Source organism: Silurus meridionalis, chromosome 19 (assembly GCF_014805685.1).
Source record: "Silurus meridionalis isolate SWU-2019-XX chromosome 19, ASM1480568v1, whole genome shotgun sequence".
NCBI classification, from domain to species: Eukaryota; Metazoa; Chordata; class Actinopteri; order Siluriformes; family Siluridae; genus Silurus; species Silurus meridionalis.
In genome coordinates this window covers 17,195,905-17,220,000 of record NC_060902.1, presented here as the reverse complement: position 1 = coordinate 17,220,000, position 24,096 = coordinate 17,195,905, and the positions used below count along the sequence as shown (strand labels likewise).

General features: G+C 41.7%; 2 protein-coding genes across 5 annotated transcripts; one reads left to right on the top strand and one right to left on the bottom strand.

The window, feature by feature from the left end:
• The first annotated feature begins 1,064 nt into the window (after positions 1 to 1,064).
• On the top strand, positions 1,065 to 23,456 carry mst1rb (macrophage stimulating 1 receptor b). Of its 4 annotated transcripts, none has more exons than XR_006928666.1 (22): positions 1,065 to 1,339; positions 4,218 to 5,516; positions 10,015 to 10,194; positions 10,475 to 10,597; positions 10,904 to 11,074; positions 11,328 to 11,488; positions 12,118 to 12,256; positions 12,561 to 12,697; positions 12,856 to 13,035; positions 13,127 to 13,226; positions 13,368 to 13,586; positions 14,044 to 14,190; positions 14,314 to 14,467; positions 14,584 to 14,694; positions 14,818 to 15,033; positions 15,181 to 15,267; positions 16,017 to 16,198; positions 16,301 to 16,410; positions 16,544 to 16,709; positions 17,759 to 17,895; positions 20,924 to 21,208; positions 22,154 to 23,456. XR_006928666.1 is itself a non-coding variant. In XM_046874894.1 (22 exons), the coding sequence occupies exons 2-21, from the start codon at positions 4,296 to 4,298 to the stop codon at positions 21,153 to 21,155; spliced, it is 4,173 nt and encodes a 1,390-aa protein (XP_046730850.1). In that variant the 5' UTR covers positions 1,065 to 1,339; positions 4,218 to 4,295; the 3' UTR covers positions 21,156 to 21,186; positions 22,154 to 23,456. The 4 variants fall into 4 exon arrangements, 3 of the variants coding, with proteins under 3 accessions (XP_046730850.1, XP_046730851.1, XP_046730849.1); XM_046874894.1 differs by having other exon boundaries at positions 20,924 to 21,186; XM_046874895.1 differs by having other exon boundaries at positions 10,018 to 10,194; positions 20,924 to 23,456.
• LOC124401969 (octapeptide-repeat protein T2-like) lies at positions 1,878 to 2,552 on the bottom strand. Its single transcript, XM_046874524.1, has one exon. The coding sequence runs from the start codon at positions 2,550 to 2,552 to the stop codon at positions 1,878 to 1,880; it is 675 nt and encodes a 224-aa protein (XP_046730480.1).
• Positions 23,457 to 24,096: the final 640 nt, after the last annotated feature.

The window sequence follows — 24,096 nt, the reverse complement described above, 5'->3', positions numbered from 1 at the left end:
TGATGAGTTGTGATGAGCTATAATGAGTTGTAATGAGCAGTAACAAGCTGTGACATGCTGTGATGGGCTGTGATGATCTGTAACGAGCCGTGACAAGCCGTGATGTGCTCTTATGAGCTTAGGCGTACCGTGTTGAGCTGTGATGAACTGTGACGAGCCGTGAGGAGCCAGGCCGAGCCTTGTCGTGCTGTGACGAGCCGTTCCCTTTTGTTGTTCCCCATGAAATTGTGCATCCAGCTATTTTGAATATATTAATACTGATATATATTTAAATACTGTAACGCATGAAGGCTGGAGGAACAGGTTCCATCACACTGTAGAAAGAAGGAAGCCTGAATAATCACTATAATGCAACACCAACACACACAGTACATATTTTATTACATCATTATATCATTATTCCTGTCCACTTCTTCTTTCTGCACACCGAGGCCTGGAAATACATGTATTATTATTAGTAGTAGATGGAGTAGTTGTTGTTGTACTACTAGTAGTTTTTGTAGTTGTAGTTTTATCGGGAGAATGCTGAGGATGGAGCCACCAGGAAGGAGGAAAAGAGGAAGACCAAGAGGGAGGTTTATGGAATGAAGGTTATGGTTATGAATGAAGTAAAATTTGTATTAATTTCTTGATAACGTTTGTTTTATTCTTGTTTCTATACTTAGCATTTATTATTTTTCTAAACAAAAATGCATGTTATTGTGTACACTGCTGTTTTTTCCCTTCCTTTTTTTGATTGATTTATTAAATTATTTATTTATTAAATGTTTTAAAACTTTAAAAAACGTCCCACCGCACGAGTTACTTTACTTTACTTTACTTTACTTTACTTTACTTTACTTTAGTTTAACTACGTGTTTATCTTTTCACCTGCTGGTTTAAAAATAAATCACTTGACTGGCCGCGAGGCGGCGCTCCAAGCCCGCAGCAACACCGCGCGCACGCTTCTCTCTGCTCGGTCTCCCCGCGCGCCAGACCCACGGTTTGGCGCGCGTGCGCTCGCGCTCGAGGTGCGCTCCTGGGTTTGTGTGTGTGTGTGTGTGTGTGTGTGTGTGTGTGTGTGTGTGTGTGTGCGTGTGTGTGTGTGCGTGCGTGTTTGAGTCTCGTGCGCGGTGAGTGGAGGCGGTCAGGTCTCTAATACAGTAAATAATATTAACATGAAGCTAAAAAACAGAGCGTTTTATTACACAGTGTGAACGTTTTCCGTCGGAGAGCGAAACTTAATCCGGAGGATTGAAGAAAAAAAAAACAAGAAAAGTCGCTTTTTTCTGTCCATTTACAAGAACAGAGCGGTAAAGGACAAAGTTTCCTCCACTTCAGTTCAGTTTACCTGAGACAGGTAAGAGATTCCCCGTTCATTTAACACACCCGCTCTGTTTGTCCCTCTGTTTCCGTCAATGACCCACCGTGTCCCTCTGTGTCTCTCAGTGTCGCTCTGTTTCCTTCAGTGTCAACCCGTGTACATTTTTGTCCCACTGTGTCCTTTGTGTCCCTCTGTTTCTTTCAGTGTCTCTCTGTTTCCCTTATTGCCCCTCTGTTTCCTTCAGTGTCCCACTGTGTCCCTTTGTGTCCCTCAGTTTCCTTAAGTGTCACTCCATTTCCCTCTGTGTCCCTCTGTTTCCTTCAGTGTCTCACCGTGTCTCTCTGTTTCCTTTATTGTTCCTCTGTGTCCCTTAGTTTCACTCCATTTCCTTCATGTCCCTCTCTTTCCCTTTGTGTCTCTGTGTCCTTTAGTGTCCCTCAGTGTTCCTTTGTTTTCCTCTGTGTCTCTCTGTTTCCCCTGTGTCTCTCTGTTTCCTCCTTTACCCCTGTGTCTCTCCGTTTCCCCTGTCTTTCCATTTTCTTCCTTTTCCCCTGTGTCTCTCTATTTCCCTCCTTTACCCCTGTGTCTCTCCGTTTCCTCCTTTTCCCCTGTCTTTCCATTTCCTTCCTTTTCCCCTGAGTCTCTCCGTTTCCCCTGTCTTTCCGTTTCCTTCCGTTTCCCCTGTGTCTCTCTGTTTCCTTCTTTTCCCCATCACACCGTTTCCTTCCTTTTCCCCTCGTCTCTCCATTTCCTCCTTTTCCACCTGTGTCTTTCTGTTTCCTTCCTTTTCCCCTGTGTCTCTCCGTTTCCCCTGTATTTCCATTTCCTTCCTTTTCCCCCTGAGTCTCTCCGTTTCCCTCCGTTTCCCACTGTGTCTCTCCGTTTTCCCCTGTCTTTCCATTTCCTTCCTTTTCACCCTGAGTCTCTCCGTTTCCTTCCCTTTCCCACTGTCTCTCCGTTTCCCCTGTGTCTCCGTTTCCCGTCTTTCCGTTTTCTTCCTTTTAATCCTGCGTCTCTCCATTTCCTTCCTTTTCCCCCTGCGTCTCTCCGTTTCCTTCCTTTTCCCCTCGTCTCTCCGTTTCCCTCCTTTTCCACCTGTGTCTGTCTGCTTCCCTCCTTTTCCGCCTGTGTCTCTCCATTTCCCTCCTTTTCCCCCTGTGTCTCTCCGTTTCCCCCTGTGTCTCTCTGTTTCCCTCCTTTTCCACCTGTGTCTTTCTGTTTCCCTCAGTTTCCCCCTGTGTCTCTCCATTTCCCCGTGTCTCTCCAGTTCCCTCAGTGACCCTCTGTGTGATAAAAGGAAAAAAACCCTGGAACAATCACATCTGAACTCTATAAAGATTTATTACACTACTGTTAAAGTCTTTTTGTAAATGAGGTGATAATTAACTGTTTATTATTGAATTAGATGTTAATTGTATGTTTATGATCATTGATACATGTGACATCTTTATGTCTTATTTAATGTTTGGGTTTATTTTTTTACACTCATTAGGAGGAATAAAACGGTCCACTACAGCTCTCTCTCTCTCTCTCTCTCTCTCTCTCTCTCTCTCTCTCTCATGTATTCACTATTAATAATAATAATAACAATAATTTCATTAATTGAAATGAAAGTGTAGTTTAGAGGAGTTTAGGAGCTCTACAGGTGAGTGTAAATGAAAACTGTATCTGATGGCTTTCTCCTTATCAGGATATGTGTGATGGAGTGTGTGAGGGAGTGTGTGAGCCTCCTGTCAGTCAGTGCCAGTCTGTGCTTTACCCAAACACCAATCCACTCCCACAGCACTTTATGTACAGCGTTTACGTCTTCGGACTGAAGAGGAATTACAGCGTTCCTCAGTAGTCTGTTCTCGTGCTTTATTACGTTTATAAGTAGTCAGGAGTGGACAAGCAAACAGGACACACTTTGATCCAAAGGAAATATTGAAAATGCAATGAAAAGGATTAACCTCTGGTAGAAACCTGCTCAGAGAGCATAAATACTGTGTAAACTCCAGAGAAAAGAAAGAGAGAGACAGTAGGGTTTCTATTTGTGTCCAGTTTTTGAGAGTCAACGATGGTGCTCACAGCTAATTGCGTCCTTTTGTGTATTTAATGCGGCGGTGAAAATTCTCCAGCACGTCTTTAACCAGTCATTAGTTCACTCGTTCCTTTAACAGACTGGCATTGCGCGAGCATCGGGCTGTGCTCACGTTTTCACCCGGGAAGCACGTAGTGTTTGTGACAGGAATGTAAAGTAGAGGGGCCCGCTGGTCACACCGTGGTCCTCTCTGTTAATGAGCAACAGCGTCCTCCTGCAGCAGTGGAGGACAAGCCACAAAAAACTACATGTGTCTGTCCACACTGTCCATCAGAGTGGGCTTTCAAATCCCTCATGACTTGTTTCTTCCACATCTGACTTGTAAGCACACATTCAGTCTTACTCATCTGTGATGTTTTTATATCGCTCTGCTTTCAGGAAGGCCCATTCTCATGGGTAGACAAAGTGTAAATAAAGACCTCCATGCATTTATGATGAGTCACCTTCATGTGCAGTTTCACAACTTTTAAATGAGTATCTGAGAGTCAGAGCATAAATAAATGTGCAACAACACTAATTTAAAGCCATGCAATATTACCTATGTGCAATATGTATCTCGTTATTGTAAATGAGTAGTTTTCTGTAATCTTTAATTTTACTTTTACTTGTTTGTTTTGTTTAAAATATTGTTCTTAACTACATTTTAAATCTTATCCTTTACTGGGTAAAAAAATTAATAAATGAAAATAACACAAGGGGGAAATAAAAATCGGGCCCCCAGGAAACTGCTGCACAGTACTTTTCCTTGAGTTGAGTATTTTATCAGTCTTTCTATCTCTGGTGAGATGCAACCCCTGATTTCAGTTAATGCTAAACACTGTTTTTGTTATTCAGAGATCCCACACAGGACTTTAGGATGTCTCCGTTCAAAGGCTGGAGGTAACCAGAGGATATCTGTGTTCCCTCTTCGATATGGTCGACTGGACCACTGTTCTTGCGCCATGTATCTGGATTCAGGCCCTCGTGACGTGGGTGGCGTCGGACACCTGCCCCTCTGTGTCCCTGGTTTCCGTCAACTTCTCCGTGTCCTACTCCGTGCCTTCGTTTCATACCTCCAGCCCAATCCAGAACATCGCTGTCAACCAGTATTACCACGAGGTCTACCTGGGGTCCCGGAACCTCATCGAGGCGGTAAACAGCACTCTGGGTAAGCTGTGGGAGCTGCGCACCGGACCTGTGGGCAGCAAGGAGTGCCAGCTGTGTCAACTGTGCGACATTGAGAGCGATCCGTTCGAGGAGGATACGGACAGCGAGGTGCTGCTGCTCGACACCTTCCTGATGTACCTGTACACGTGTGGAAGCTCTCAGTATGGAGTGTGTTACTTCCACCAGCTCAATGAAAACGGACGCGCTCCGGCGCCCTCCAAGTGCCTTTTCCGCAAACAAGCCAATTCCGCCGCGTTCTGCCCGGACTGTATCGCCAGCCCACTGGGCACCAAGGTCAGCATGGTGGAGGAGGGGCAGACGGCGTACTTCTATGTTGCAGCGACCGTCAACGACAGCGTTACGCAGCGGTATGGCAGGAAGTCCGTCTCGGTGCGGCGCCCTTTAGCTACCGAGGACGGTTTCCACACGGACGTGCAGGGCCTGACGGTGCTGCCCGAGCTGCGGCGGGTCTACCCGATCGAATACGTTTACAGCTTTCACACGAATGACTTTGTCTACTTCCTGTCGGTGCAGAGGGAGAAGGCGGAACCGCAGGGCACGTCACCATATCAGACCCGACTCGGACGTCTGCCACGCAACGAATGGGAAATGCGGCGCTACCGAGAGGTCGTGCTCGAGTGCCGATATGAACCCAAGCGCAGACGCAGGAACTCGGGTGGCGCCGGGACCAGCGAGGCCTTTAAGGACATCGTGTACAACGTGGTGCAGGCGGCCCACTTCGGCAGGGCCGGCCGCGAGCTAGCCGACGAACTCGGCGCAGAAGAAAACGACGACATCCTGTACGGAGTTTTCGCCGTCACGGACGACTCGGGTGTCACCGAGCCCGACTCTGCTCTTTGTGCGTTTCCCATGGACTGGGTGAACATGTTCATCGATCAGGGCGTGGAGGATTGCTGCAAATCTGGACCTGAGCAGCTCTCCCGTGGCCTGTGCCACTTTCAGACCTGCGAAAGCTGCCCCCACGAGGTCAGTGCTACACATCATACACAATCAGATAACATGGTTTACGCAGGGTCAAAAGAAAATGAACGAAAGGAGAAGATCAGGAAACATTAGGAAACAGTGCGACTAAATGTGGATTCCTTTTGTTTGTAGCCTCTTTTTTCCAGACAGAAAATCTCTCAAGCTTGATATTTGTTTGGAAACCTCAGATCTTAAAAGCACAAAATGCACGTTGTTTGATCCATTCATCATGAAAACTATTTAAGTCCACAAGTTATGCTTTTATGCAAACCAAATTTTTAGACAAAAACACACGAGAACCTTTTCACGATGCAGTATTTATTTACACAAATCCATAAACACCAGTGATTTCAGAGCGCAAAGTGGTTGCATATTTTAAAAACACAGCCTTGAACAGAAAGTGTGTTTCTGTCTGTGTTTCTCGGTGGAATGCAGTCGGAGAGATGAGTAATGACTAATTTGTGGCTGGAAAGCAGGAGTTTTCTGTAAACAATGCTTTATATATAGCCATGAGAGCAGGAACGGGAGGTTTCTCCGATTTGATTTCGAAATTCTCAGGTAAGTGCAGTCCATCTGATTTCAGATTTGTGTTTGTGTTGTTTGTCATGCGAAGCTGAAAATCTCTGACCGTGCAGGGTGAAAAGATGCGAAGGAAAATAAGTCAGTTTACTGTCTGGTATTAAAGTGGGGCTTCAAGTTGAGTTTTATCTACCTGTTTGGAAGCTGAAACAAGATAAACAGGAAATGAGAGGAGGCAGAGCTGTGACGAATGGTGGATAATCTGCTGAAACCTTTGAATTTTAAAGCCAGTAGTGAGGCTTTGTCGTAGTCTGCAAGCTTTATTTGATTTGTGTCTAACAAACAGAGTGTAGCATCAAAGCTCTCAGGCAGTGAAGCTGTTGGTTCATTGTTTATTTTAATATAATGTATAACTCGTTTTTCCTACCCAGAGCACGACGTTCTCTCTCAGAGCACGACGGTCTCTTTCAGAGCCACGACAGTCTCTCTCAGAGCACGACACTCTCTCTCAAAGCACGACAGTCTCTCTCAGAGCCATGACACTCTCTCTTTCAGAGCACGACACTCTCTCTCAGAGCACGACAATCTCTCTCAAAGCACGACAGTCTCTCAGAGCCATGGCACTCTCTCTCTCAGAGCAGGACACTCTCTCTCAGAGCACGATACTGTCTCTCAGAGCATGACGGTCTCCCTCAGAGCACGACGGTCTCTCTTAGAGCCACGACAGTCTCTTTTAGAGCACGACACTCTCTCTCAGAGCCATGACACTCTCTCAGAGCATGATACTCTCTCTCAGAGCCACGACACTCTCTCTCAGAGCACGAAACTCTCTCTCAGAGCCACGACACTCTCTCTCAGAGCACGACACTCTTTCTTTTAGAGCATGGCAGTCTCTCTCAGAGCCACGACAGTCTCTCTCAGAGCACGACAGTCTCTCTCAGAGCCACGACAGTCTCTTTTAGAGCACGACAGTCTTTATGATGACAGCAGCAGCTTTTGGGGACAATTCTAAGAATAAACACTGACAAAAACAGAGACTTGGATATACTCAATGACTCATGAATAATAAGACTCACAGCTTCCACGAGTTAAATGTGAAGATGTTTCAACAGACACTGTATGAATATGGGCTGATATTTGTGGTTAGTTGCTCGATGTGGTTCTTCTTACCCTGTCTCTCCTGGTACCCCGTTCTACTGAATATAGTGATATACATCACATTTCAATCGCTCACAAAAATGCTGACATGGCCTGGTCTGAAATCCAGTCGGACAAAAAAAAAGAAAGTGTGGCTGTTCGTTTGTAACACGTTTTCAGCTCATTTGATTGACAGCCACTTAGAGCAGAAGGATTCCTGGAAAATAAAAGGAAAAATTATTTTTTGGTTTACTTTTTTATCTGTTATGCAGTTTAAAGATCTGCACCAGTCAAAAGATTGTACATGTTTGAGACTTGTCATTGTTCAGTATATTTGTAGTTCTCTATGATTGATTACATGATGCATTTGTACATTTATCCCGAATTTTACATCCCTATAAGATGTAAACTCCATAGGCCTACATTTGTTATTAAAAATGTAAAAGAATGAAACAATTAAATTATAGAAAGAAAATATGGAATCCGGCTTTGTAGCCGTTACGCTCCTCTCCTGTTAAAAAGTTCATGCAGCTCATCTTTGTGTTAAGCAGTTGTGTTTACACACTATACAAACACTCGATGTTTGCTGCTTTTACAGGATTATGCACAGTGCGCTCATACAAGAAAGAGGAAGCGTTCACTAAAATATTTGAAGTTTTCTCAGATGCAAAGGAGGAAAATTTCCTCACATCACCGTGTGAGATACGCTGGTGTTTCAGAAGATTGTTGTTTGTTAAAAGGATACAAAGATCTCGTACAAAGATCTGAGATAAGAGGCAGCATTCAAGAAGCAAGAACTGGGCACAAAAATGTATTAGAAAAAACAAATAACAGAAATATATATGAAGAAGCAGGAAACAAGGTCCTGTCCGATTTCATTCATATCAGTCTGATGGAGCAGGGAATCCTCTTAGACCATGTCCACACATATGTTTTTGTTTGAGAACGCATACTTTTCTTTGCCTTTTGGCGTTCCATACACACCGAGACAGCGTTTTTAGTCAACGAAAGAATTTAGTTTTTTTAAAAATTGCTGTAAAAATGGTCTCTTTCAAAAACGATGAGGCATTTTCAGTCATGTGGGGACGCCTTTCCTTGACAGCTGGAAAGTAAATAAACGGTCTTACAGGGATATTTTCAGACGTTCCGGTGTGGATGAGCAACTTTTGGGAAAATATTGAAAACAAAAGTGTGGACATGGAGCTTTTTAAGATAAAAAACGCTGTTAATCCGGATTAGTGTAGACTTAGCCTACAAGTCGATCTTGCTCTTTCGATCTTTATTTGGGGTGGTTTTATTGCAGAAGAAAATGCAGAAGAACGGAATTTCAGTTTTAGACTAAACACACGTTGTCTAAACACAGTACAGAATATAGGTAAGACACAAAACAGATCTGTTTAGTCTTTTTATGGTTCTCTTCTGTTGTTTGTTTATTTACAGGAAAAACAGTAGAGCATTAAGGACTTGGAAAATCTACAAATTCTGTGTGTGTGTGTGTGTGTGTGTGTGTGTGTGTATGTGTTACTCTTTCTCATTCAATATTGCACACCACATTCTGCATCATGAGCAGCTTCCTGAAAAACGAGCTGTTGATAGTTAATGATTTTAGCCTCATGTGAAAATCCACCACCGACCCTCAGTGTGTTAGCAGAACATCCGTGTCCACTACTAAATGCAGCTTCAGCTCAGTCTGTGCTTCTACTGTGTGGATTTTTTAATGCGTAACTGCATTGTTCATGCTCCAGACGGATGTGGGCTGCGAGAGATCTCATGGTCAGTTGCGTAGGTTGTGAAGAGTTAGGAAACTCTGATTTCGAGAAACAACCCCCGTGCCCTCCTCTCCAACCACCGCCCCAAAAAAAAAAAAAAACCATTGCATCATGTCTCAGACATTTCTTTTTCTCAGCATTTGCAAACACACAGAATGATTTCTGTAAGCATTTACACCATTACCTGCATCACAGCTTTAGCGTTGACTTGCCAATGACTTACGTGGATATGTTTTTATTGGCGGAGTCTGCAGTCATCAGTCCTTGCCAAATATAATTTTGAAATAAGTCCTCTAGACTCTGGATGCTGTTGCTGTAATTTTCCACTGAGGTAAACTCTGTAACCACAATGAGGTTTCCTTTTTTTCTTCCTTTTCACCCAAGGGAGTGGAAACCAGAGCAGAAAAGGTGTCTAAACATTAAAAGAAATGCCCTCAAATACTTTACCAGGTCTTCTATTCTTCTAAAGAAAGAAAAGGATATATATTCAAAATAATATAATGCCAAAATGTTTTATTACCTTACATTTCATACCAGGAGGAAAAACAGCAATAATTTTATTAACGTGTTATTAATGCAGCGTCCATTTTTTAATTAAAATAAAAATAAATAAAAATGAAAGAGGCGAAATTTAAAGCTTCAACGCAACATGCATTTAATCACGATGTCATTTCATTTCTCAGATATAAAAAATTTATCAACTCCACAGAATTCTTTTTTCGCTAAACATTTGTTTTACTGATGCGCCAAAATCCGCCATGACGCACACATCCAGCCGTGTGGAAACATGCCAAAAGTTCTGATTGGTGTTGTGATTATTTACGTCATTTAAAACACTAATATTACTTTAAAACATTTACAAGAATTATTTGTCTATGCTGAGTTTAGTTTCACTAATAATAAAAGTGTTAACTAATGACGATCATGCGATTAATTGCGATTCAATATTTGAATCGATTGACAACACTAATATATATATATATATATATATATATATATATAGGCTGGAAAAACTAATTGGAAAACAATTGTATTAATGATTTCTCAATCAATCAATCTGGGTGTGTGTTTGTTAGCAGAGCATGGAGCATCATATGAGCTGCAGAGATCAGCCCACTCTGGTGGCCCAGCCATGTTACAGAGTGGATCTGTTCAACAGGCAGATGAGAGACACACTGCTCTCCTCTCTGCTCGTCACCACCATCGACAACAAAACCCTCGCTCACATCGGCACGGCCGACGGCAGGCTGCTGCAGGTACGACACAAAATGGAAGAGTCTCTGGACGTGTCTTAAATTAAAAGAAAGCTCAAGTGCTCCTTTCTGAGATCTCTTCATGACCAAAGTTACCTCATCATTCACCTTTCTGGTGTCATCTTTGGTGTAGAGCAAGTAACACATCAGGAAGCCAAGAGGGACTGTGTGTGTGTGTGTGTGTGTGTGTGTGTGTGTGTGTGTGTGAGAAATTTATATTTTCTAAATCACACAAATAAAACCACCCGTCATTTGATTCTCATTTTATCTGTTTGTGTCGTAGTTCGTCTTGCGAAGATCCAGTCCCATCATCTTTGCCAACTATTCCCTAGCGCAAAACCAGAAGGTCTCATCCGTCGCTGCTGTGCTTCCTCCGGACCATCTTCTGTTTGTAGTGGGGAATAAGGTACGAGCTCGGACATTATTATTATTATTATTACAGCTGTCATAACATCAAGATAGGATCTGGGATATTACTTTACACTTGGCATAGGTTTGTGCTACAGGTTATAAACATTACCAAACGGTTGCCAGATCCCTGTTTGTTACCTCACATCCACTGTGTGTTAATGATGAATGGTGTCTTGACGTTAGAACGTATCTTTCGCATTATTCAATGCTGGAAAACGAATTCATGACAATTCCTGACATACTTTTGAATACATTTTTTCGGTTGCACATAAATGAGCTTAAATGACATGTTTGCGTGCAGATGATCCAGGTGCCTCAGAGAGGTCCAGGGTGTCTCCACTTCCTGACCTGTGCTGTGTGTCTGACAGCACCACGCTTTATGGCTTGTGGCTGGTGTTCCGGACGCTGCACCTGGCAGTCTGAGTGTTCAGGGCACTGGGTCAAAGATTCCTGCCCACCCGTCATCACCGACGTGAGCTACAGTGCAAACACACTCTCTCACACACACACACACACTCACTCCTGGGTGTGGCTACTGTTTGCTTTACAGGTGATACACAGGCACCTGCAGTCTCTAAGCAGTCAGGGTTACAGCTTATTTCCTTTTATTGCTAAGTGACTGAATTTATCCTAAACCTGACATAAACCTCTATGAGTAATAATGCCCTTTATAATCGATCACAGTGCAGCCTAATCATCGTCAAAATACTGTCTACACCCTGCAGTTCTTCCCCAAGATGGCGCCCCCTGATGGACAGACGGAGGTGTTGCTGTGTGGATTTGAGTTCCAGTCACCCCACAAACCTGACATCACCACCAGGACTCATGTGGTGAAGTTTGGAGAAACCAGCTGCTTAGTGCTGCCTCAAAAAAGCAACAGCACAGTGTGAGCACTACATCCAACACACACACACACACACACACACACACACACACACACACACACACACTTACACACACACACAAAGTCCATTAACCAGTTTCAAGTACATGGCCACACAAGGCACTCAAGGTGTGAAAAAGGAGTTCTCTATACTGCTCTTATAATTTATGATTTAAGACAAACAAGCGCAGCAGACGATCATAAATAAGTATGAAATTTTATTTTACCTTCACGAGTTTGTATTTTTTGGCTGGATGACATAGTGAAATAATTTGTAATGCTTGAACTGTTAGGGAGTACATTTGAAGAATATATATATAGCTTTTCCACATCTGTTTTCCATCTTAGATAATGTGCTTTGTGAAAATAATAGTAATTGGACTATATGTGAGGTGGTAGCTTAGTGGTTAAGGCTCTGGGTTACTGATCAGAAGGTTGGCATTTTAAGACCCAGTATTGCCAAGCTGCCATGTTTGGGTCCTTGAGCGAGGTCCTTAACTCTGTGCTCCAGGGGCGCTGTATCATGGCTGATGCTGCGATGTAAACCCAGCTTCTTATAGAAGAATTTCACTGTGCTGTAATGTACATGTGAAAAGTAAAAAGTCTCTTATCCATCCTGTGTTTGTCCTTAGGCTGATGTGTAAGATTCGTTCATCAGCATCGGAGCCTCCGTTTAAACCAATAAATGTGACGGTGAGTGTACGTGAGGATCGAAAGGAGGGGCCTTACTTCATCAAGGGAGTCGCAGAAATGCCTGGATTCACATTTGTGGTAATTTATTTCATCTCTATAAAAAAATACAGTCTTATAGTATAATTACAGAATCCTACAATGGCATTAAATTCGTATGTGTATTTGTACTGTCCTGGATCTAAATGTGTGTTGGAAGATGTTAAATGCATCCTGTGTGATCGCAAATTATTTTTTCCTCCATTTTCTTCCCTAATTCCAATTTTTCTGAATGTGTTTCCTTTCATGCAGGACCATCTATCAGTTTTGTAAGTGAATTTTCTGGTCCTGTATGTAACAGTGCTCTGTGTGTGTGTGTGTGTGTGTGTGTGTGTGTGTGTCTCAGGTGCCCAACATCACTGATGTGCAGCCAGATTATGGTCCTATGAATGGAGGCACCTTGATTAACATCACCGGACCTTTCTTACACTCAGGGAAGACCAGAAAGGTCACGCTGGATGGTGAAGTCTGTCCTATCAAAGGGTATGTGTGTGTGTGTGTATATATGTGTGTGTATATATATATATATATATATATATATATATATATATATATAATGTGTGTGTGTGTTTGTGTGTCTTTTATTGGTAAAATAAGTTATTGTTCCCGAGCGAAAAAGTGAAGTGTGTCCTTCTCTGCAGTGTGTCTATACTCCGGGAGACCTTGTCCTCCATCATGTGTCTTTCTCAGCGTGTCAGCGAGGTGAAGGACGTGGTGCTCCAAGTCTACATTGATAAGTTTCGCATCGCCACCACCAGAGTATTCCGCTACAAGGAGACACCCGAGATCCTCTCCGTCCAGCCTGATTGCAGCTTCGACAAGTACGGCGCTTTCACTCTCGCTCTCCAGTCCCTTTTGAAATATTACTGTGCATTTCATGCTTATGTTTATTTCTGCACCTTTGATCTGAAGCGGCTCGCGAATCACTATCGAAGGGAAAAATCTGGACTCTGTCTACAGGACCGTCATCCACTTTAAACCCAAAGAGAGCCACCTGAGACCGGTTTCCACTGTAAGACCTGATTTTATAGCTTTTATAATTTGCTAATTATTCAGGATTGATGTTCCTTCTAACTATTAATATAGTACTAAAGTGATGGCCTGATGGACTTTTCAGGACATATGTTTTATCTTTGTGCCTTATTTCATCCAGGAGTGCCAGGGAAAAGCCAAGTCCACCTATATGGAGTGTGTGACCCCTGTCTTTCCCAGAGATGAGACGGAAGAAGGAGAGATCTCCTTTGACATGGATGGAGCTGTGGGTCTGTGGAAGCAGGACTTCTCCTATCACCCTTATGGCAGACCCATTCCCTTTGAGACCGAGGGACATGTTCTCACACTCTACCCTGGCTTTGATGAAGTTTCCTTACATGTGAGTGGGGTAAAGGTGTGTGTGTGTGTGTGTGTGTGTGTGTGTGTGTGTGTGTGTGTGTGTGTGTGTGTGTGTGCATGCTCACCATGATGGTTTAACCTCACTTTGAACTTTGTCTCACAGTGTGATCGTGTGTGTAAGATAGTATCACTAAAGTGTTTAAGCTGTTAATGTATGTGGAAATCCTGGACATTTATAGTCTACTTTTCCAGTCGTAGAAAACACCTGGAAGGTGTCTACTGGGCAGATGGAAAAATCCTGGAAAAGTGCAATACACCTTCAGCTTTTTATACCACATCACATTGCGGAGTAAATTTTATTGAAAAATAAATATATAAATAAAAAATAACTAATTATTTTCCAGTGAAAAATATTAGTTATTAAAACCGAATGATGGCCGCGGATGCGTCTAACCGATCTTTCGGTTTTATGCCACTGTACTCTGTGTGTTTGTCAGCACCAGAAGCTGAACCTGGTGAACTCCTGCATGAAGATCACCATGACCGTCGGAGGGGTCGACTGTGGAGCCAAGGTTTTGGATAACGAGATTACCTGCCGCATCCCCAAAAACCTCACCATCCCGAACGAAGGCCTACCTGTGAAGGTGAGACTGAGATGGTTACACCAAAGATCTCAACGTTCTCTGTCTGTTGAGAGTGACTTAAAAATAATTTTTTTTTTTTTATCGCAGTCTTGCCAATAATTAACATTTTTGTCCTCTGTTAAGATTACGGTCAACGGTCAGGTTCATGACGTGGGCACAGTCATCCTGGTCAGCAACCATTATGTAGTGGGCATCGTCCTCGGCATTCTGGGAGCTCTGGTGGCCGGCGCAGTGCTGGCTTATGTCACTATGAAACACCTGAGAAAGAAGAAGTCAGGTGAGAAAGAATTATGGTATTTTGTCTCACATCAGTGATTCACTTGATGCAGACCTGATAGACATATATACATCCTTGTGCAAAATTTTATTCAATTCATCTTATCCAACATGCAGATTCTCTGGCTGAGAGTCGGCTTGCTCACTTTTCCCGTAATCACAGTCTCTCAGGCAATGGCAGCATCGAGCTCCTTCCTCTTGGAGATTACAGACGAGGTGTGACCAGCGGTGAGATTTTTGTTAAATTGTCTACATCATCAGATGGTTTTGGGTCATCCCTAGGTATATTTGACCACATGAGAGTGCTGGTAATTGGTATGCAACTACATTTTTAACATTGTGTATACTAAGCTCTAGGAGAACATACCTTGAGTCCAAACTCCACTGTTCCTGTGGTGTTTCCCGGCCTGGCCTACGCCAACGCGCTGGACCCCAGCCTCAACCCGCTCTTACCTTCAGAGAAAATCTCCATCTCTAGCTTCCGTCCTGAGCTCCTGGAAGAGGTGAAGGACGTCCTCATCCCGGCGTCCATGCTTAATGTACAGTATCATCAGATCATCGGGAAAGGTAAGCTGTTTATATATATATATATATATATATTTGAGAGCAAAGTATTATTATTGTTGTTATTATTATTTTACAAACCTAACATTAAGTCACCATTGCTTGAAGTGATATGGAGTTCTTATGAGCCAGGCACTGTTGTGTTTGCAGGTCACTTCGGTACAGTTTACCATGGTTACCTAACCACTGACCACAACAGCAGGGAAATCCACTGTGCTGTGAAGTCATTAAGTAACAGTGAGTACCTGTGATAAGCTCATAATCCCATTTTACCCGTGGAACACTGGCACAATGAGCTCAAATTACAATGCTGATACATGTACAGGTAGTCCCCGACTCCATCGTAGCTAGAAAATATCCTATGGCCTGAAACCACCCCGGAGTCTAAAAGAATGGTGATCAGTATGGGCTAGTATACAGTACATCTAGAGACTTGACGCATCAGTAAAAAAATGTTTAGTGATCAAAAATTTTTTCCGTTTTATTTATTTTTTTATATCTGAGTAATGAAAGGACGTCGTAAATAAATGTGCGCTTCATTAACGGTTTAAATTTCGCCTCGCTTGTATTTATTTCTAATTATTTTTAATAAAAATGGTCAAACAGAAATACGCACTGCATAAGCTGTTAAAATGAGCATTAAAATGTATTTGCGTTAATGCGTTATTAGAGTGTTAGTTTTTATATTTATATATATTAGGAGTTACACACTATATAGGATATGATGAGATGAGACTTGAAACATGTTTTGTCATTTACATAAGCTCTTAATATATAATAATACTAATCCAAAATATGAACTTTTCTGTAAAATTAAGAAATAGTTTCTAGACTTTCCTGAAGGTTTAGGCTTGACTACTACAATCTAACATATTAAAAATAATTTGTTGAAGTAGAAAAAAAATGCTAATAAGATAAGATCTTTATCAGTCTTTTAGAGATAGATAGCTCTGTGAAAATCCCTCCTTTGATTCATCTCTGTTCAGGAATAACGGACGTGGAGGAGGTGGAGCAGTTTTTGAAGGAGGGGATTCTGATGAAGGCTTTTCACCACAGTAATGTGCTTTCTCTGCTTGGCATCCTGCTACCTCACGAAGGGCTCCCACTAGTGGTGCTGCCCTACATGAAGCACGGAGACCTGCGTCACTTTATACGCTGTGAAAACAGGGTGAGTGATATGTTCTGGGACAGAGAGCTGATCTGAATTATTATCATCATCTCTGGTGCATCGGGTGACATTATTCTTCTTAACCCTGATCTTCAACTCCAGAATCCCACAGTGAAGGACCTGATAGGCTTTGGACTTCAGGTTGCCAAGGGGATGGAATATTTGGCGCAGAAGAAGTTCGTGCACAGAGACTTAGCTGCTCGTAACTGCATGTGAGCCTAACAGAATTATTATTTTTTATTGTATGTTACCGTAATTACTAATCAGATCCGTAGTCTGTGATTGGTGAAAACTTATTTTCAGTGGTCTCTGATGATAATGATGATGATGATGATGCTCCTGCAGGCTGGATGAGTCGTACACTGTGAAGGTAGCAGACTTCGGCATGGCTCGCGACGTGTTCGATAAGGAGTACTACAGCATCCAGGACCACAGAAAAGCTAAGCTGCCTGTCAAATGGATGGCCATCGAGAGCCTGCAGACGCAAAAATTCACATCCAAATCTGACGTGGTGAGATAAGACAGGGGCGTACACGGAAACGTTCCGCTGTATTATTCCAGTGGTTTTCCTAAGTGCTCTTCTCGAATCAGAAGGCGTGGATTTCGTTTTCTTGACAGGCTGTAATTCCAATCACACTTTATATTAAAGCCGCTTAGCAATCTTATTAAACTAAGAAGGACATATTATCGTTCGTGTGGTGAAGCTTTCTGGAAGGAGGCGTTTCTATGACCCACATAGTTTCAGCCAACAGAGTTTTCTAGAGTTTAGCACTTCAGGATTAAAGGATTTTGTGTTGGCGTTTTATTTTTAGTCCAACTACCTTTCAAGAGAGAGAAAAAGAAAGCAAGGCTTGTGGAAAAAGTATATCAGTAGTAAACAAATTGTGAGCTCAGTAGTTAAGGCATTGGGATTCTTAACAGAAGGTTATGAGTTCAAATCCCACTGCTGCCACTGCTGAGACCTGGAGCATGGTCCTTCTCTCTCATGTTGTATATATGGAGTAATTGTAAATTGCTCTTGATAGGGGCATCTGTCAAAATACTGTAAGGGCAAAACAGGTGGGCACCAAAGTGTCAATCACAGAATTAAGGTTTGGCATCTAACCTGAATGAGGACCCTTTATATACTGTGTGTGTGTGTGTGTGTGTGTGTGTGTGTGTGTGTAATTGATCACACCTATGCTCAATCAGTAACTGGGAGAGTCAGATCAGGTCAAAATGTGTCTGTTTTAGGAGTTTTAATGGTGTGTCCATCATATTTGTAGGCTGCAGTAGGAACTAGAGTTCTTTTGGTTGAGATCTGACATCCTCCTGAGGGAACGGAGGTTTATAGCAGCTGTTACATAAGAAAGAACACTAAATTGTCTCGTGGACGTTTCACCATTTACTGTGGTGTAAGGATGAACATACTGCTTTAGTAAAATAATAAACATTCCCTTTATGGATTCATTTCCTGTAAGCGCAGAAGGTCTGGTTTTATTTCTCCTCTAGTTGTCATGCATCTTCATTTTTTTCTCGTAACCAGTCACCAGATTCCTTCCTCTTTTCTCCTTCCTGCAGTGGTCCTTCGGGGTTCTGATGTGGGAGTTATTGACACGAGGCGGGAGCCCTTACCCAGAGGTCGACCCCTACGACATCACACATTACCTCTTAAAGGGGCGGAGACTTCCTCAGCCACAGTATTGTCCTGATCTCCTGTGAGTGTTTTTTTTTGTTTTGTTTTTACACTCCTCTCTTTTGACTCTTCACCCGCTTTTTAAGTTAAACGAAGAGATTGATGATTGACTCGTGCCGCTACTTTCACATGGCTTCACGTGCCACCGAAATCACAGTTTGGTTTGGAGGACTGATCCTGATCATTCAAAAGTAAAAATCTAAATCACTTCAGAGAAAAGTGTAGTATATTTAAGAGAAGGTGAAGAAGGTTGGAGCAATACATCCACTCATTCACAAGCTATTTTTGGAACAGTCCAATCCACAGAAGTTAGAGTTGGAGTGTATTATAAAGTTTGTACATTTTTAATTTCTGACATTTTCATGTTTCTTCCCTTTTAACTTTTTTACCATGATGGAGGAAACGGCAGTTTGGGTGTTTAATGTTGGGTAATTAAATGTATAGTTGTTTCTGATTAAGGCATAAACACTGCCATAATGAGGGAAACGACTGCTGAGAGGTTTAAAGTTAATGACGTATTAATCAAAACCCCCAAACCACTAAACCAGTGAAGCAGGAAAACCACTCAACAATGTGTTGTGCTGCTGTTGATATCAGTTTTTTTTTAATATTATCTATATTGTTTTTATATTCATAAAACCAAACATTATGCCTACCCTGTGTGTGTGTGTGTGTGTGTGTGTGTGTGTGTGTGTGTGTGTGTGTGTGTGTGTGTGTACATATATATGTAACTTAGAACTGTCTCTCTCTGGTAAATGTTTTCTTTGTCTGTAGTTGATGAGCAGCTCGCTGTTGATTTTAAAATGTTCCATCTCTTCATGGTTGAGAAAGACCTGTTTACTCTCACTCTTTTCCTCTCACTCTCACTAACGCACTGAAACACATTACTGATTTATTTCACACTAGCGCCAAACGTTTACAACTGAGAAACACGGTTTTTAGATGTTTAGTTGTAATTAGAGGACGATTGATAGGGGATTGAACCGATACTGATAGCTAGTTTGGATCGTATTTGCAGATACCTGATTAATCAACCGATTAGTTTTTAAAAGTTAGAACATTCAATGTAGTTCTAAAGTTTATTACAAAAAAAATAATTAATCATGAAAATGTGCTTATATGATCATATTAATTATATTCATAAATAATGAATCAATTATCCATGATAATAAATATATTATAGCGCTTTTCATGTAGTGCGCTCTCTCCAGGCAGTCTCACGTGCCAAAACAAACAGCACGTGATGTCGGTGATTCGCCTCTAGAGGCCGCTCTCGTACTGTATAATGAGACACCTGCTGAGACGCCACCCAGATAAACTATCGGTATGGATTTTTGCAAATAGTTGCAGCAATCAACTATCAGTGCTGATTAATCGACAAAACCGAGTTGTAGTTATAGTTGTTGTATTAAAATCTAATTATGTGCTGTCAGTCCAGTCATTGACATTTGCAGTGTTGGGGGTAACGCGTTACAAGTAACGTGATTTACGTAATAATATTACTTTTCTGGAGTAACGAGTAAAGTAGCGCGTTACTTTAGAAATGTACACATTAATATCTGAGTTACTTTAAAAAAAAAGTAATGCGAGTTAAATTATTTTGCATAAAAAAATCAATACTGAATTAAAATAAACGTAGTCACGTAGAATCGCGCACTCATACGTGCGAGCCGCGGGAACAGAAGCTGGTCAGAAGCGGAGATGACAAACCAGAGCATTACATTACTGTGATGGAAGTGTTTTTATTATTTTGAAATAGTCGAGGAAAAGGAGAAAGGAATAATGGTTATGTGTGGGTGAAAAGCTCTTGTCAACTGCAAAAAATACCACTTAAAAAAAAAAAATCTGCATGCAAAGCACAGCACTACAGGTGTGTGTGTGTGTGTGTGTGTGTGTGTGTGTGTGTAATGCTGAATATATGGAAATGGAGACAGAAATATAGAAAACTTTTGCCGACTTTCCACCACTGCAGCTCTATGGACTGCTCAGAATAAAAGTTTGCAGCAGAGATACAGAGCAAATTCACAGCTCATTTGCTCTTTGTGGGAAGATAAACTGCCACGGTCACTGATAATAGCGCGAACTTTGTAAAAGCGTTCAGAAAGTTTCAAGCTGATGATGAAGCAGAGAATGATGTAGACGAGGACGAGGTCATATTTACGGAAATGCACAATGTTTTATGAGATGTTTTATGAGGTATGTTCTCCCTCCACATCACCGGTGTGCAGTCCACACAGGTTTTTAGCCCTAATATAACTTATTTCTTAATGGCAATGATCTATATTACACCTGTTACACCTGTAAGGCGTGAAAGAGATACAAGTAACGCAAAAGTAACGCAAAAGTAATATAACGCGTTACTTTCCATAAAAAGTACCTAAGTAACGTAATTAGTTATTTTTTTGGGGAGTAACTCAATATTGTAACGCGTTACTTTTAAGAGTAACGTTGCCCAACACTGGACATTTGTTAGAAGTGATGAGAATTTATCTTGCCTGCCATCTTTACTCATAAATCTGTCAGTAAAGCTCAGATCTGATCACCAAAGACACTGGAACTTTGGTCTTTAGGTAAGCTCTGAATAAATAATTGCATGCCACAGTAAAGCTGATTCTCTTCAGCTGTTTGCAATTACATGTATTCATTTGTCTGATGCATTTTTTTTATTTGACTACAACATAGCGGAAAATAGAGCAGGACTAAAGTGGTTTTCTTCTGGTGTGGTTTAAGCTTAAAATCTACAACACAAAACCTAAACTGCTTATCAGAATAACATTGGGTGGAGTCTTTAATTCAAGGAATTAATCTACTATAGACATGAAACCTAATCAAAATACTGTATTCAGTTTGAATGGCTTTCGAAACAGATACAAATACAGGCATGAATAGGGTGTGGATTCGGTCGAAAATATCACAGGGCAAAAACGAAACGCAATAAATGCATAGGCGTAAGAAATCCAGCTACTGGAACTGGAGTGATATAGCTGAGGTTGAGGAACTGCGAGAGTTTTTTTCACCCTGGTGTTTGATGTTTACTCTGTTGTGTGCAGGTTTGCTATCATGCTGCAGTGCTGGGATCCGGACCTGGAGCTGAGACCCAGCTTCTCCACGCTAGTATCTGAGGTCACAGGCATCCTCTCAGGCCTCGAGGGGGAGCACTACATCAGCCTGAAAGTGACGTACGTGAACCTGGACCAGCCACGCCCTTACCCCGCCCTAACGGACTCCGCGGACGAGTGCGAGTCCTCGGGCGAAGATGAAGCGGCTTTAACCAGCACGTGACCGCCTGCGTGTGCCGTCGCTCATAGAGAAGGTGCTAAAGACGTCAAACCAGAGTCAGTCGTTTATTTATTTATTACGTAGCAGCAGTTCTGTGGCGTAAAGTTGTGAACGAATTCGCTTGCAGGAAAGGATTTCTGAGCACAGAAAAAAGTGCACACTGTACGAGTTCAGCCCCCAAAAATATTTTCAAGAGTGAAGCCAAATCAGAACATGTGCCAGCGTTAGAGATTATAGAATAGCAATGGTTATTAGCAGGGTTTGGTTAATTAAAAGCATAAATAAAAAAATAAAAAAGGGTGAGTTCAGATATTAGCAACAAATGAGGAAGAGGAGGATTCCACATCAATACATTAAGTCTTTAAAATGACAGCTTGTGATGAAAAATGTGAAGTCCTCAGTCCTGCAGCAAAGCCCACAACGTTCAGCATATGTTTTACTGCTCTAAAGTGTCAGAACAAGTTTCACTATTCTAGTAAAACTAGGAGGCAGAAAGCCCACACTGGACTATTTAAAACCCAATTTTCCACCATTTGTTCATTGTAAGTCTAACTAAATGTGTTCCTAGACAGTCTGGCCAAATTTAGCAACATGAGAGAAAAGCATTCAGTGCCAAATGTGAGCAGGAGGGAAGAGAAATTAGCCATGCTGTCTGGGTGGGAGGAGCTTACTGTCTCTCTCCTCCATCAATCCCGTTGACCTGAATCTAATAGTGAGCATTGAAAGCCACTTCTGCCCAATGCTGTAATTGTAAAATGTAAATGTCTGAGCGTTCATGGATGAGACTCAAAAGGGAATTCGTCCTCATCCGAATGACCGTTCGTTATAATTTCAATAGTTCCATCGATTGTTGCCATGACTCATGTGAGCGGTAGCTTTTTGATTCGACACGTCGCTAATCAAAACCTGAAAAGAATCATTTTATGGTAAAATTGAAATTTAATACCGAGCCACGAGTTTGATCACGTTTTTTTGAGTCAGTGTAAATCTCTTCAAAACAGAATCTATCGAGCACCTAGAACGTGTGAGTCAGATCAGCGCACTGGAGCTGAGAAGACGCTGAGCTGGCAGTGGACTGGCAGAGTTATAAAACACCAGGATCGCTGTGGGCTGTCGTGTGTGTGTGTGTGTGTGTGTGTGTGTGTGTGTGAGATAGAAATGAAACCCTTATGTAAGAGAGCAGAATCCTGTTCCTCAGACACACTGATGTTAGTGATACTAGTCGAGATGCTGAAACGTCGAGCTCTCACGATCGTGTAAACACGCACATTGGAGTTTTAACGACTGTCGAATGTATAGTAGACGACTGTGGTCACATTTTACTACAGAAATATTTTGCTCTGATATACTAATGAGTCTAACTGGTTAGTGTCTTATTCTAATCTCTTGAGTGTAAATCAGCACTGGGGTTTTTGTCATCATTAGAAAGCGTTGTGAGCTATATAGTGTGTATATATAAATTCCTGTTGTAGACATAGAAACGTCATGGTGTTTTGATGAAGTGGTTTTGAATCACGCCTGCACTGCATCAGCAGGATTATACTTTAATATACACAATCACGTTTTTTCACCCACAGTAAGAAAATAAAGACGCGATTGTATTTTAAATGTAGAGTGAAAAGAAAACGCCAGGTCGTGCTCCATGTTCTTTTCTCTCACCGTGTACAGTATAAATGCACAGAACTAAATCACAAGCTCAGGATCCACACCGGATTGGCAAAAGTATTGGGACACCTGAATTTTCCAGCTGTGTGTGGTTCTTTCCCCAAACGATTCATTTGCAGGCACACAATTTGGTGAGCTCTGACCTCAACACTATTGAACACCTTTGTGATGAATTGGAACGCTGACTTGCACCACAGGCATTTTCATCTCACCTACATCACTTTACCAACACCCTTGTGGCTGATTAAGCCTTCACAACACTCACACTCCACTGGAATGGAAGGTTTGGAAAGCACATTATTTTAAGTTTAGGTTTCCACAAACTTTCGTCCATATAGTGTATGTTAGTTATATTACGTTACCCATCACGTTTTTAGCCGAGACTTGACTCTGGAGCTTTCACATGCCTGAAACAATGTGTAAATTGAGTTACCCATGCGATAAACATTTGGCTCATACGTTTCTATGTAATTGTATGTATGAAAAAATAAAGCAGCATGTAATTGTTTTAGATTTCTGAGGTTTTATAAAACACAAGATAGCGTCACAGTAATTTATTTCACTGGCTTTTAATTTAAAAAGTTCTCTGAACTGTATATAATTGTACCACGGTTAATAGCATTTGTTTAAATAAAAAGATGTAAAGAAAGATGGTTTTGGGTTCACTTTATGTTTTATTTCTATTTTTCATGTTTTGTTTTTTTCACATTTGCATTAGTTTAAACGTCGTCCATGCAGCCGCTCGTCTAAGCTCCACATTCAGATGACCGATGATGAGTGAGACTGGGTTATTCAGCAGCGCCTTTAAAACCGAGTATTCACAGTTAATCCTGAAAAGAAAATACACTGGGAAAGAAAACACAGACTGAGAGAGGGGAAATAAAGTTCATATACAAGCAAATAATAATTTCGAGACTAAAGTTATCAATTTCTTTTCCAAAAATGATACCGAAACCTTGAGTATCAGCGGAATCCGATCCAATCCGATCCGATCTTATTTTCGGTAAAACCTATTCCGCTTTAAAATGTTTTTATAAACATTTCAAATCCAATTAATCAAAATCCAAGTTTAGTCTCCGCTGTTTGTTACTGGAGCTGATATCTGATGTGTTTTCTCTAAAATCCAGGATACTGGATATCGGATTGAATCAGATCGGTCTCTGTATTAATAACTCCAATATGAACTCGCACAGAGGAAGCTGCATTGACTGAAGGTCACCATTAGAGGACAGCAGAATCTCACTCACTCACTCACACACACACACACACACACACACAC